Raw genomic sequence first — 15,451 nt, forward strand, 5'->3', positions numbered from 1 at the left:
TCAGACATCAGTGCTTATGGCATGTGTGTTGGAGTAGAGGTCTGGCCGGCTGTGCAGAGAGGGAAGGGTGAGAGACAGGGACGGGCTGCCGTAGTGAGATGGCATGTAAGCGATGCGTTCGGCCCCGTTTCGTGTTTCGCCCGTGGTGCTGATATAGAATGGAGAGCTGTATGGGGAGCAGGTAGGGCAGAAGCTCTGCGGGGGCGTGAGCTCCGGTGACAGGGAGAGCGGGGTGGAAGCAGCCCCGTCCATCCTGGATGTGCTGCATGCATTGCAGGCAAACTGGGGTTGTGGACAAACAGCATCTGGATCGGATCCATTCTTCTTACAGCAATAATACTAAGAGAAAATCAAGGCCAGTCAGTCAGTAAGAGCAATAGGAATGTCATAGGACATCAGTGGAGGAATGAAGAAATTAATGAATAAATAATAATATTATATAAAATTAAATATAATAATAATAATAATAATAATAATAATAATAATAACAATTATCATTATTATTGATGTTGTCGTTTAATAACAGGAGAAGTATCTTTTCCATCCAAGGTCACCAAAGCCAGAGAAATATATAATTTATTTAAATATATCATAATAAAAAAAATTATAATAAAATATAAAAAAATAACAAAAAAAATATAAATGAAACAATTAATTCACTAAATTAATTTAAATCTATCAAAACATAAAGAAACAATACCAAATGTAATTAAATTGTTGTGCTGATAGCCTCGTGGTAGTGCGCAGACATTGTGCTTTGGGCGTCCCGAGTTCGAGTCCCAGCTTGTAGACCTTTCCTTATCCTGTTCCCCCTCTCTCCAACTTCGCTTCCTGTCTAATAATTGTCCTATCCAAATATACGTCAAATAATAACAATAATAAAAAATAATAATAATAATAAAAAAGTTCAAAAATTAAATTAAATTAAAAATATCTACTTCCTACTACTCCACACTTGTTACTGTTATAAATAAAGATAAGCAATTAAGTTTATTATATATATATATATATATATATATATATATATATATATATATATATATATATATATCCTACTGTTGCACTATTGTTATCATTATAAATATAACTAAAAGTAATAAAGTTTATAAATAAAAATAAAATAATAAATAATATAAAATTTAATTACATTTTAAAAATCTGCAGCCTACTGTTATCATTACATGGCACTAAATAACACACTAAAATATCATTAACTAAAGCATATCAATAAAAAAAAACTCATTCAAATCTATAAACAAAAACTGTATCACTATTGCTACCATTATACATAACATAAAACTGAAAGTATATAAATAAAAATCATTCAATCAATAAAAACTCTAATTTATTTTAAAATAATATAATTCCCTACTGTTTCACTATTGCTACTGTCATGAATCTGGTCTATGAACTTCCGTTAACTCACCAGCAGAGGTCACTCACTCACCACATGGACTCTTGCGCCACACTAACCACCTCAGACTACAATTCCCATGATCCATTGCACTGACCACACACACACACAGCTGATTGCACTGATCACACACCCTACATAAACCATGGACTTCCTCTTCCTCTCTGCCGAGTATTGTATTGCGTTTATCACTCCCCTAGTGTTAGCTGCCTTACCGAGCCATTCTGTGTTTTTCTGTTTAGTTCCAGTATTGTTCTGCATTTATAACTCTCCTAGTTTTAGCTGCGATAGGGAATCCTCTTTGTTGTCTTAGTCTTGCCTTGTGTGTTTTCTAGTGTTTTGATTCTTGCCCGTGTTTCCTGGATCAACCCTTTGCCTTGCCATTCGGACTCTGTTTGCACCTCTCTTGGACCACTGTTCGTTTACCTGGATTATCTCTCTCCCTTGCCCTGTTGGATATTGTTCGCCGATCAAAGACCCACGCTTGTTCTAGGAATACTCTTGTGTCTTGCCCGTGCCATACCTGTTCGCTGTTGTTTGATAATCCTGCCTGTTATTGACTATGTTTATTAATAAAAGCTTGCACATGGATCCGCACGTCTCCTTCGCCCCGTTACAGCTACCATTATAAATAAAATAAAAATAATAAACAAAAAACATTCAAATCTATAAAACATTCATTCATTTAAAATTAATATTTAAATGTTCAAAAAAAATCTACATCCATACTGTCTCACAATTGCTGCTATTAAAAATAAAATAAGTTTATAAATAACATAAAACCTCTGTTGATTAAATTTTTTTTGTAAAAGAATATCTAAATCTATCAAAAAACAAATAAATAAAATAATAATAGCATAATATTACATTTAAAACATATGTACATCCTACTTTTTCACTATTGTCATTATTATACCAAAAAAAAAAAAACTTAACTTAAAATTAAAAAATATTTATAAAATCTATATTTTATCTATATGCATGGAGGCGCTCACCTGAAGTCGACAGTAACAGAGCACGGCAATGATACACAGGAGAATCACCGTGGCGAGAATTCCTCCGGTTATAACCACAGTTCCCGCTGTCATCCGACCGGATCTCCATCCAACTCTAGACGCGAGCACACACACACACACACACACACCGTCAGACCCTCATGCCAAACGACCACTGTAAGTGCGGTGTCACAATGTCCGCAAGATGGCGCTGCAAAACCACAAAAATCATCCACAGATCCAACACATGAAGAGACTCGAGACTCGAGCAAGTGTCTCTGATTGAGTTTGACCAGCGCCGCGGATCTGATTAAGAGCCGCACTGATGAAATGCAATCATGCTGTCTGAGGAGAAATGAAGAGAGAGAGAAGACAGACACACAAACCTGCTCCTCTCTCTCTCTCTCTCTCTCTCTCTCTCTCTCTCTCTCTCTCTCTTTCTCTCGCTCTCTCTCTCTCTCTCTCTCTCTCTCTCTCTCTCTCTCTCGCTGTGTGGAACATTACACCTGAGGAAAAAGTTTGCTGGTTATTCATAGGAGTACTAATCTTTCCATTTTCCATAATCACCAAATTCATTCAAATTTATCAAAATAAAATAAAATATATTATAATATAATAGCATAAAATATAAAAAGCTTTTAGGATATAAAATATTTCTTACAAAATACTAAATATAGAACTATTTCACTGCTGTTGTAAACCATCACATCTATCAAGAATCAGAATAAAAATAATGAAATAAAGTCAAATAAAATTTTTACAATTATACTAACAATAAATGACACAAACTAAAAGTCTTTTCTAAAAGCCATTTTCTCAAAATAAAGCATAACTAAATCTCCATCAATCAAACATAAATTAAAATCATACCCCTACTATTGTCGTGAATGGTATATAAAAATAGCAAAAAGTGTTAGTGTTATCGTTACAAATTTAAAAATAAAATAAAATAATAATAATAAAATGTATAAATAATATTACAAAAAGCATTTAAATCTATAAAACCCAAATTAAAAAAAATAATAATATAATATTGAATTAAATAATATTGCTATCATTATAAATAAAATATATTTTTAAAGTTTACAAATAAAATAAAAACTCTACTGATTCACTTTTTTGCAAATAAAAGAATTTGCAAAATTGACCAAAATCTATAAAAAAAAAATGAAAACCAAAAAATGCTAACTTTTTCTAATCCATCAAAAATAAATAAACAAACAAATAAATAAATAATAACAATATTAAATTAAAAACATGTACACCCTACTGTTTCTCTATTGTCACCATTATAAATCAAATAAACTGTATAAATTATATTAAATATTCATATATATAAAAAATAGCAAAAATGCATTCAACATATATACAATAATACAAAATACAGCAATTTAATTTAAGATTCTAAATGAATAAATATAGACTTAATATAAACCATAAGAAATAATCAAATCTATTACACTTTTTTCTTCAAAACTTCCATTTAATTCTATCAAAAAAGAAATAAAAACATCTAGAGCATTTACAAAATCTCTCTACTTTTTGATAGTTTTATTTAAATAGAACCACCATTTATTTTTCCCTCCATTTCTCCATTCGCTCACTTGTAGTTTTTTGCCTGTAGTTCACTTTGCTGTAGCCTCCTTTCTATGAATTGCTTTTAATACCACTTTGGATAAAAGCACCTGCTAAATGAATAAATAAAAGATCTTTCCAATAAAGAAGTATTTCACTGCCTCCAAATCTGGAAGACTAACATGTGGTGCATCTTTTAGCAATTCCTCTCTCACTCACGGAGCAGACGGGATACGGGATACAGCAACAAACAAACCCTGCTGATAAGACATGCATCTGTATTCAGACCCACCTGCAAAGACACTAAACTATTAATGAGCACTTTATGAATTATTATACACTGCCTTCTGTGCATTTTTACAGGAATCTATAAAGTGCTTCAAATGAAATGTAGCTTGACAGTTTAATAGTGCATTTAATCTGGAAAAGTCATGGATGAATGCAGAATAAAGTACTGCAGTTTGTGTCATTTTTCATATTCGTAATCTGAAATATGAAAGATAATATAACATTTGTTTATAGGGATGAGTATACATTTTTAATATTGAGAGAGAAGTGCCTGCACATGAATCTTCGAGATGCGAGAATGTGGTGCTGTGTCCCAGAATGCAATGCGCTCAACTTGGTCTGCACGCAATAATATACAATGCAATGTTTTTAATGGAAGAATAAAGGTGGTTTTACTAAAAATTGGATTACATTTTTATTTAGTTTTTTTAAATACTTAAAAAATAAAGTATTTTTAAAAATGGTTAAAATTCAGATATATCAAAATGCAATAATTTTAAGTAAGCTGATTAGGATAAAATGAATAAATGTAGACAAACAATAAATTAATACTAATAATAAAAATAAAAATATATTTTTTAAATCAATTTAAAAAAAAAAAAAAAAACACAAAATAACACCTACATCTTTAACATAAAATTATGCTAAAATGACATTTAAAAAATCCTGCAATGCTATTTAATGGCAGAAAAAGAAAAGGTTTTTACTAAAAACATGGATTTAAATCAAATTAAAAATTCATATTAAAATAAAATAATGAGGTTTTAATGCGTTTTACTAAAAAACAGGTTTAATTCAAATCTAAAATTAATATTAAAAAATTCTTTAAATAAAATAATGGAGTCTTATTTTATGTTCAATCTGTTCTTTTCCACATAATAAAAGCAGATCTGTGACCACAAGCTGTCAAGGACAAAAAACTCAAGTTTCCAAACTTCTACAAATATTCACGGTCTATATGTCTGCCCTCGTGTCTCAGCAGGGTTTGTCAAAGCTGCCTGTTACTCTGGCCTGATTTTCAAGATTTCGGCTGGTGTTTCCTCTCAGTTGGCTGCCTGCAATAGATTTTTTGGAAAGCACTCACCATTTTAAAAGATTAAACAGCAAAGTAAATATCAAATAAATCTAATATACTGTTGCTTCACAAACATGTGGATAGGTAGGCTATTTCTTGTCAGTGATTTTCAAGAACATTTTTAGATATAACCATTTGCTGCTCACATTTACCACTGCTAGTGAATTTTAGTATAATAAGTATAATCCAGTCATTTCAATAGGAATCCAAGCGATTGGAAATTTCACCTGAAGGCGACACATTTCCCCACATACCCACATACATGTGATAGACAATGAAATAAAATAAAAAATATTAGATGGAAAACAAACTAAACAAAAATGATAAATATCGTCCTGCTAACTAACTGAAATAAACTGAAGCACTAAAATGACTAACTGGAAATAAATACGAACTAAAACTTAATTAAAACTGAAATAAAATAAAATAAATAAATAGTAGTATTTAAAAAAACTAAAATTTAATTCCTAAAAATAATGGGGGGGGAAACACAAAGTTAAATGACTAAGAATTTAACTAAAATTAAAATGAAAGCTGAAAATAACTGGAAGAAAAGGGCAAATAAGTAAAAGTGGAAATAAATAATAAAAGAAACTAAAAACGTTAGTGAACTAAAAATTGAGAAAATCTAAATAGTGGTATTTAAAAAATATTAATTCAAATAAAAAATGATTAAAATTAAACTAAAATTAAAATGAAAACTGAAAATATAAAAATAAATACTTTACAAGATAAATAAAAAAACTATAGTATAAATAGTATATGAACAATACTAAAAAAAATAAAATATATAAATATTAGATGAAAAACTCATTAGAAATTAGAAATGTTTTTTAAAAACTTTTACAATTTTTTATTTATATTTTTATTTTCTATAAAAAAACAGTAGTATCTACGTAGCCTATAAATAAACAAAAAAGTAACTAAAATTAAAACTGAAAAAAAAAAATAAAAGCTTATTCGAAATATGAATAAAATGTATAGAATAAAAAAGCAGTACATAAATAAAATTAAAATAACACTGTTTTCAAATGTACAGATAATCCAATGAATCTCTGTTTTTTCCTCCGATCTTCTTTTGTTTTATGACTCTGGATCTATCAGTTCAGTATCCGGACATACTGAAGGAACTAAATGCAAGAAGAAATGTTAAATTAAAGAATATAACTCTGTCAGCATCATTTCCAGCTGGCTGTGCACCTCTGCAAATGTACGCATGTTTATGTGAAACATACTGTGTGTACATAGAAACTAAAACTCAATGGTCTATGATAAACACATCTGGATCATCTTCTGCATCTGCTCGGTTCTGCATGTAGTGGCATGTTCAAATGCGTTTTTAATTCAGCAGTGAGCTATAATGTATTCTGTTCTTCCTCTCAGAGCCGTGTTCAACAGTCTGAACACATATGAGCCTATACATCCTCCACAATCCCATCATGCCTCTGCTTGTAGCCTGAGGGCACATGGGTGCAGGATTTATAGGGGTTTCAAATGCGAGTCCCATTCCAAGGTCAATCCCAACTGTATTAGAGAGCAGCTCCAATATCAGACAGCTTCAAACTACTGACCTCTTATTTAGCTTTTTATAAGGGACAGTGCTCTTTGGAAGTGAATTTCATTTCACACACCACCAAACCAGACGTCGACGTATGCATGTAGGTGTGAAAAACCATGAGTATTTTTCATCAAGTACTGTATGTAATGACAAATATATTTTTTAAATGTCACATTGGGGCAAGTTGTCACATGTTCTGTGTATATTTATGTATTTAAATGTTGATGTTGTCCTAAATATAAATAAGGGAAAAATGTTTTTAATATTTAATATTTTTAATAAAAAATTAATTATTGTATAAAAACCATATTTGTCTGGTATGATCCTAATAGACACCCTGTAGGAGAAATACTTCAGAAAAACAACATCAATAACATTATTTATTTTTATATTAATTATTAATATTCAGAATTTGATCTATAACATTACTTAATAATAATAATAAAATAATGGAAGAATATAAAAATAATAGGCTAATACTTGATTCATGACTCATTTATATTTAAATAATTAATAATTGTTACAATTTGTTCATATGAATGAATAATAATAATTACTATTATTAAAAAAAATAATTTTGATCTATTTGATAACACTATGTAATAAAAAGACTATATATTAATATACACAATAAAAATAATCATATAAAATAATACATTAATTTAATATTTTAATCAGTCATTTAGATTTAGATTTCATAAATCATTATTATTATATATTAATAAAACATTATTACAATTATTCAAATGATTAAGAATTATCTATTTATCTCTATACATTTATCTATAAAATTAGAAATAAAAATTAATAATAATTTCAAATAGAAAATAATTATAAAACTGAACCAATCTATAAAACTGCAGAATTTGGATCTGTTTGATAACATTTAATACAATTTATAGTCTTTATATTAATGTAATATACAAAATAATAATAATATAAAATAATAATTGATTCATGATTTATATTTTGATAATTACTAATTATTAGAATTTATTCAAAAAATATTTATAATATATAATTTAATACATACTTAATTCTTTTATAATAATAAGTACTAAAAAGGAAAATAAAAAAGGAGAAGAAAATAGCATTCTACAAAGCATTGAAATGATTAACTCACTGAAAAACAAACAAACCAACAAAACATGACAAACTATTGCTGTCAAAAGATTAACCGCATCCAAAATAAAAGTTTTTGTCTGCATAATATCTGTGTACGGTGTATATTTTTTATGTACATTTAAAAACACACATACAGCGTATATTTAGATTTTTTTTTACATGTATTCACATGTGTATACACAATAAATATACACAGTACACACAAATATATTATGTAAACAAAACCTTTTATTTTAGATGTGATTAATAATTTGCCAGCACTATTACAAACAGCAGCGTTTCAAATGTATTCTAAAGAACATAGTCCATTTTACTGACAATGCTGTCCTAAAATATCTTACATGTAGTTATTTGGTGGTATAATCTCTGGCTCTCCATATTAGTTGTTGGCTCTATTCTGAACTGGCTTTAATTCATCTGGACTACCGAGGGCTGGGAAGCAGCTCACTGCATTAACCAATTTCCAGCCTCTGGGGCCCATAAACCAACTCACAGTGTTTGATGCCAGAACAATGACCTTTAGAAGAACCGATATCTTGTTACGACACATGTAACGCAGAGAATGGAATATAACCCCCTCACTTTTTAGTAATTTATTAAATTTACTTAATTTTATTTTTAAAAATTTTGCTGTAACATTTTACACAATAAGTGTGCGGTCTAGTAAAATAATACGGAATACAAAAAAATATTAATTAATAAACAATAATAATAATTTAAGTTAAATAAAAAAATTGTCTACTCAAATCAAAATATCCATCAAAAAGGAAAATTGGAATATTAATAATAGGCCTAGTAATTTAATTAATAATGTTTTTTCTGTTTTAGTCATTTAATAAACCACTAAACCATTTTACAACTAAAGGTTTTTTTCATCTATAGCATTAAATGAGTGAATTTATCTTGTAAACCAATCAACCTAACAAGTACTAGTGATACATCATTATAAACTGACATTGTCTTTGTAAAATCACAGCTCCAGTTTTTCAATAATTCAGAATAATTCAGCAATCATGCAACAATATTCTTCCATCACCAGCAGTTTTGGCCAGGTATGTAGGTTGAGTTCATCTGACAGCTTCTGGAAAAGCTCTTATTTCTGTGTGTTTCCTCACAGAATGCATTTGCCACAAAGCCCAGATGCAATAAACATCTCTGTTAGAAAACGTCTCCTCTGAGATTAGAGCAAAGAGGGATGAAAATGATGTGACATGTACATCAAAATAGCAAAGAGATCTAAACCCGACTGCTTTCAAGCTGTGATGATCCTGGAATAACATTTCTATCAGATTAAGTTTAGGTTTAGGGTTCGAGTTCAAGTTTGAACAACATTCCTATCAACCATCACTATCACCTTAAACTGTGCAGAGCTGTCTCTTACTTAAAGGAAAGCTATCATTGCCGCACCTTTTCATTTCCTACTGGCTATTGAAAAATGTTTATTTTGTGAAAATATCTCTATCCACAATATCTCTATCTATTTAACCGGGCGTAGCCCTTTTTAACTTGAATTGGCTTCCAGTCTCATTTGCTCCAGGGTTGCATAACAAAACCAACTCAATTGCTATTAGACCAATCACATTCTGTGGGAAATTGGCAATCAAATTCACTCCAAAAAGACATTTGGGGGGCGGGGTGATATCGCAAACTGGTATATCATTTTTATTTTACCATTTTCAACTATTAACTAACTCATAGAGTTAAAAAGGTGGATGGCAAGTGTGCAAATTATTAAATGAAGCCATGTTTTCTGAGATATTATGATTAGGCTACACCTTCAGGCGAACGCGACCTGTTTGAGCATAATTAGCACAAAATACATTTTCAAAAACATAACCTGTGACAACTAAATATATTTGTCCTTATAGCTACAAAAACCTAGTTGATTCTAAATGTCACTTTTTTCTACTATCTACGTTTTATAGCCTATAACAATATCTATAGAGTTTAGAACAACAAACATAGAAAACTAATTAAATTTAGACTTTTTACCAAATAAACAAAATCCACACAAATCAATATGGTCATTATCACAATATACCATTATTCCATTCAAATTCATTGTTCTAGAACAGCACAAATGAACAGGACGTGAAAAGACAAATCCAATCGTACCTTCAGTGAATGTCTGTAGCCTGTTTGGAGACGAGCGCTCGATCATACCATCTCTCCTCCGATTATTTCCACACAAAGGGACTTCAAACTTGTTCTCTAGACCTCAAATCTGTCGGTTTACATGTTTCGAAGTACGAAGCTTGCGGTAGTGCCCATGCAAGTACAAGAGAAATATCGAGAGGAGGAGTTAATCCCCGCGCGCGGAGAGAGACTGGAGGAGACGCGTGCGCTCAGATGAAGGATACTTACCCTATCATGAGGTCAGAGACTATCGTACATCCGCAGAGGAGATCCGTGGACGTTTGCTACTTAAGTTTAAGCTTAATATAAAAACTAGATTCAAACATGCCCCACTTCTTAAGATTTTAAGCAGTATTACAATCGTGTTCATTAGTCCGTTGAAATAATCAATGATGTATATTTTTTATAATTTTATGGAAAAGTGTGTTTATTGGTTGGTCACCGGTGGGATAATGTGTATAGCCTACTGAAATTAAATTATTTCTGCAGTCATCAAAATTCTTATTTATCTCAGCCCAGTTATTAACCCATTTTAAACGGTTTCATCACATTCTATGGTTACCATTATAAAACACTGAATAGGCATACTAAAAGATATAGTTATCCCACCGGTCACTATTGTTGCCATCAACATGTTTACTTATTCTGTGTCCACACTCAACAAAACTGATTCATTTTCAATTCATATATTAATACCTTAAAGATAAGGTGTACCAAAAATCTCTGTGTTAACATTTTATTAGTCTTTCATTTTGGAGCTTTGATGCAGTTATCATCTTTTCATGGTGCAAACAGGAAGTAAACTGCTCTGGTTATGTGACAATTTGCATTATACAGGTGAAACTGCACATATTTAATTGAGACCCTTTATTTTTTTCCATATTTGTAGAAAATGCACTAAAACACCAGTCAGAAGCCTAACATTTTTAGAGCTTTATAAATGAAAACTTTCTTTACTGTCAGTATTGTGACCCGTCGGATTAAATGGGTTAATCTATAAAAAAAAAACAAGCTAAGCAAGTATAGGTACTGACTGTGTTGTGTAAACATGGCTTAAGTAACTTAATGCTTAATGTTTTTCTCTGCCAATAAAAATAATTCCAAACTCACGGTCACGAAGCTAATGAACGGAGAGACAGCAATTTTCCCCTCCATTTAAATTTACTTAAATGTGCGAGACTTCCGGTGTCAGCGCCTTAAAGGTTATAACTGTTAAATAACTGTTTCTAATGTTGCTCGATATTGGAAACTGGTATTTTATTACCGTAATAACATTGCAGTGCAAACAATTCTAATGTTTACTGCATTTCTAATAGTTATTCGTCTAGTTATTTACCTAGTGGCCAATGGAAGTAGGCTATTAGCTACACATTAACAGAAAAATTTGACAGAAAAAAAAAACTTTAATTTTTGAAGACAAAAAAAATTCACAAAACAAGGTGTTTGAGAGCAACATACAACAAGGCGTTGTTAGATTTCTGACTCAAAACCTTATAGTTGAGGTAGCTATCTGATAACTCTAAAGTTGGTAAGTCCACATTTTGACTCTTTTCCAGAAAGTACCACAGGAAATCCTAACAGGGGTAGAACAACAGGTCTCTATGGTAACCAGTGGCATCTTGGCAGGGAGAATGTCTGTGTGGGTCAGTTAACCAGGGTAATATGATTTGCCATGCAGCAGTGTGCTTTAATTCGATCCCTATCAGAGCCCTCTTCCCTCTTGCATTTGCACAAAGACTCTCCTAATGGCATACATCTCTGTGTCATTCTCCAAATTCTCTCAAAGTTCATCAGTGAAGAGCTTTCAAGCTTCAAAAAGGACGAAAGAATCAGAAAACAATCCATTTGGTGATGTTAATGGCATAGAAATGATTGTTTTGATGCTATAGTGGCAGAATGCCGAGATATGATTTGAAATGAAGTGTCCTTATGTAATTTGTATGGTCTGTCATATGAATATAGACATACTAGCATTGCTCTAACAAACAAAAGTGTCACCACAAAAAATGACTCACTGCCTTGCTTTGCTATATCGAGTTCATCTTCCATTATTGGAGCTGGCAGAGGTTAGCAAAGGATATTAGAATTCATCAGCTGTGACAAAGCATATTATAAGCTTGACGAAACAGAGAGAGGAAAGGCCTGGACTGCTTTTTGACTGCATGTGATTTGATTTTATGGTTCATTTTCATTAAAATAATGAAAAATACTGACATGCGTTACATTTCATAAAACTAAACAGTTAATGTAAATGCAATCAACCTACTACTTATGAATGTAATCACTTGTTTCATTATGAAGCATTTAAAATGAGTGAAAAAATTGCCAGACTTTTACACTGAAGGAGGGTCCTTTTGACTTGAAGTCTTAATTATGCCATAAATATATAGAAATTATCACATACCGAGTCATATCCTTGAAATTAAGTAAAAATTATGAGATACTCAAAATTATTATACAAAATAAAGTCAAAATGATGGCATAAAGTCCATTATTGTAAGTCAAAATTATTAATTCATGATTATAAGATAGAAGTCAAAAGCATTAGATAAAAAACAGTGAATTACGAGATAAGTTATAATGGCATAAATCAAAATTATATTCTAATTAATGATAAGATAAAAAGTAAAAAAATAAATGTATATACACACACATCACCTAAACTGAGATAAGTCAATATTATTAGATGAAAAGCTGAAATTATGATGGCCAGATAAAAAGTCAGTTATGGGATAAGTCATAATTATGACAATGCTGATATTATGACATGCTAAGTGATAATTATGACAAGTCAGTTATGAGATAAAGTCAAAATGAGATTCAACTGACAAGTCTAAATTGAGATAAGATTAAATTATGACAGTTAAATTACGAGACAAAAAGGCAATTATGGGCTAAAAAAAGAAAAGGAAAAAAAAGTCAATTGAGATGCAAGTTAATTGAAAGTCATAATTTTGAGGAAGAAATGTAAAAAAAAATAAAATAAAAAAATTATGACAAGTTGAATTTGAGATCAAGTCAAAATTATGAGATAAATTTAAAAATTCTCAAAAATACTCAAAAAATGGAGTAATCAATTACTTTTTTTAAAAATCAGAAATGCGAGTTTATATCTTGCAATTCTGAGAAAAAAAGTCACTTATTAAAACTCATAATTTTGAGTTTAAAGTCAGAATTGCGAGATTAAAAATAAATAAAATTAAATAAAATGCATTAATTTATAAAAAAAAAAAAAAAGAAAATTCGAAATGACAAAAAAATAATAATTACAAATAAAATTGTGAGTAATTGACATCTCAATTCTCAAATCAGCTTTTTGCCTCAAGTTTTTATGCCATAATGACTTATCAGGTATAATTTACTAAAGTGTAATTTCTTTAATTATGTAACAGAAATGGACATGAAAAGGCATAATTATAACAGTCAAAATTGACCAAACCCTGATTTTTTTTTTTTTATGTGGCAGAAATGAGCTTCCATACTCAGAAAAATGTGTTTCTTCAATTAAACTTCATTAGCTTAGCGTCCAATGCTAATTTGGTTTCTGCAACATTCAGCTTTCTTTTCCCCCTTCTCTAAATGAGGTAATATTTTTTGCTTCCCCAGCTGCTCTTGTTAAGATACCAGGCGTCTTCAGGGCCTTGAAGAAAGCTCATTAAGATGCCATTAACACTAATTGGACCAAACAAGGAAGATTCAGGACCGGCGGAGGGCTACCAACCTGTACCCTTTCCTTGGCTCCACTGTTTGTGTGGCACATTATGGATGCACTTGGTTACACAACATCCTGTTTGAGTAATTTAATATTTCAACATGCTCAGTGGAGCAAGGATCCTCCCACGGAGGACTAAATATTACAAAAGGCTGAAAACCAGTGGGTGGAATTGATCGAAGGTATATAAAAGAAAACAAAACAGGGGTGTTGGGAAACCACTGATTGAATTTCGTACACTACAGCATGTTTTTATAAACAATCCAGTGAAACTAGAAAACACTGGTCATGGAAAGATGAACAGCGCATTGGTAGCATGTCCACATGTGTATAAAATCGTATCAAGCTTGTAACGGAAAATAAACTTTGACATTGTCTTGCCTTCGCAGATCAGGAGTGGCTAAGTTTTTGTGAAAAGTCCCAGAAAAGCGGTTCGAGCCAGTAAATTTGCACTCAAATACAAGGACTCCAAAAAGTATTCAGTTTTGTTATACCGAAAAATTATATTAGATGCAAAACAGACACAATTAGACACTTTTCAGTGTATCCTCATTTTTTTATAAAATATTTTGATTCTTGATAAAAAGAAAAAAATCTGAATCGAACACCGAACAAGCAACTTAACAAATAAAACAAACAAATGGCCAGTTTGCTCCATAGAGAAAACACAAAAACACAAAACTTCAGCACTGTACATGCAAATACATAAAAATAAAGAACAATGTGCTACTGGAGAGATATTGTGCTAAAAAGAACAAGAAATGTATCCACTTTGACGTGTCCTCATGTGCCCTCTGCTGCTTTACTTATATATCATTTGATATATTTCTAGGATGTTGCAGCGAAAGAAACGAAATGTTATTGAACATGACAAAAGTACAAAACACGCACCACTTGTGGCTGGTCAGGCTATGTAATTGGAGCGCCACTGCAGGATGTTGGCCCCGGCGGACAGGCGCGCAGCTGGTCTCAGATCTAGCGGAGATGTGTGGTGCTGGAACAGAGGGTTTGGAACTGGTCCCAGATTAACTGGACTGCCGAATAACTGCTTCATGAAGTGGGAGAGCTGGGGCTGGACCAGATTAACGGGTACACCTGGAAAAACTAGAAAAACTCATGTCGTCAAAGCAAACACAGTTGATTTGGATTTCATATAACAATATTTCGTATTGTGGCGTTGATGTGCTGTACCTGGATAGCTGGAGTTGATCCTGATGGGGTCAGGGGTGTGAGGGCTGGTGCATGTGGTTGAGATGATCTTTGGTTTAATTGGAGATGCACACATCCGCGGTTCACATACTTCTGCTTGGGCAGGTAGAGGAGTAGGAACCGTCTCAGGCTATGTGAAAAAAAAAAAAAAAAAAAAATTGGAACTGTGCGACTCTTAAAATGACAGCGGGCTCCTGCTGCCGATTGTGTGCTTCATATTAATCAAACAATAGAAGACAAAAGACAAAAATCGCTCACTGCTCTTGACTGAAGGACTTTTTGTAGCGGTAAGTTAAATGAAGTTTAATTCTTAGAGCGAAGACTTTGTTTTATTTTAAATTAGATAATTCATATATATCGATCG

At 31.5% G+C, this 15,451-nt stretch overlaps 1 protein-coding gene and 1 pseudogene across 2 annotated transcripts in view; both read right to left on the reverse strand.

Annotated features, from left to right (window-relative positions):
- Positions 1 to 14,813, reverse strand: LOC306875251 (protein FAM163A-like; the record flags this gene model as incomplete). Its single annotated transcript, XM_079425732.1, has 3 exons — positions 14,770 to 14,813; positions 2,410 to 2,524; positions 1 to 339 (listed from the first exon to the last, which is right to left on the reverse strand). The coding sequence occupies exons 2-3, from the start codon at positions 2,500 to 2,502 to the stop codon at positions 1 to 3; spliced, it is 432 nt and encodes a 143-aa protein (XP_079281858.1). The 5' UTR covers positions 2,503 to 2,524; positions 14,770 to 14,813.
- Positions 14,783 to 15,451, reverse strand: part of LOC306875252 (tudor domain-containing protein 5-like) — a 19,367-nt pseudogene continuing 18,698 nt past the window's right edge. Inside the window, exons 12-13 of the transcript in view lie at positions 15,070 to 15,217; positions 14,783 to 14,973 (exon numbers count right to left, since the gene is read on the reverse strand). The product of the transcript in view is annotated as a tudor domain-containing protein 5-like (transcript). The remainder of the gene's footprint in view (positions 14,974 to 15,069; positions 15,218 to 15,451) is intronic.

This window comes from Barbus barbus (genome assembly GCF_936440315.1).
Source record: "Barbus barbus genome assembly, chromosome: 9".
Classification (NCBI taxonomy): domain Eukaryota; kingdom Metazoa; phylum Chordata; class Actinopteri; order Cypriniformes; family Cyprinidae; genus Barbus; species Barbus barbus.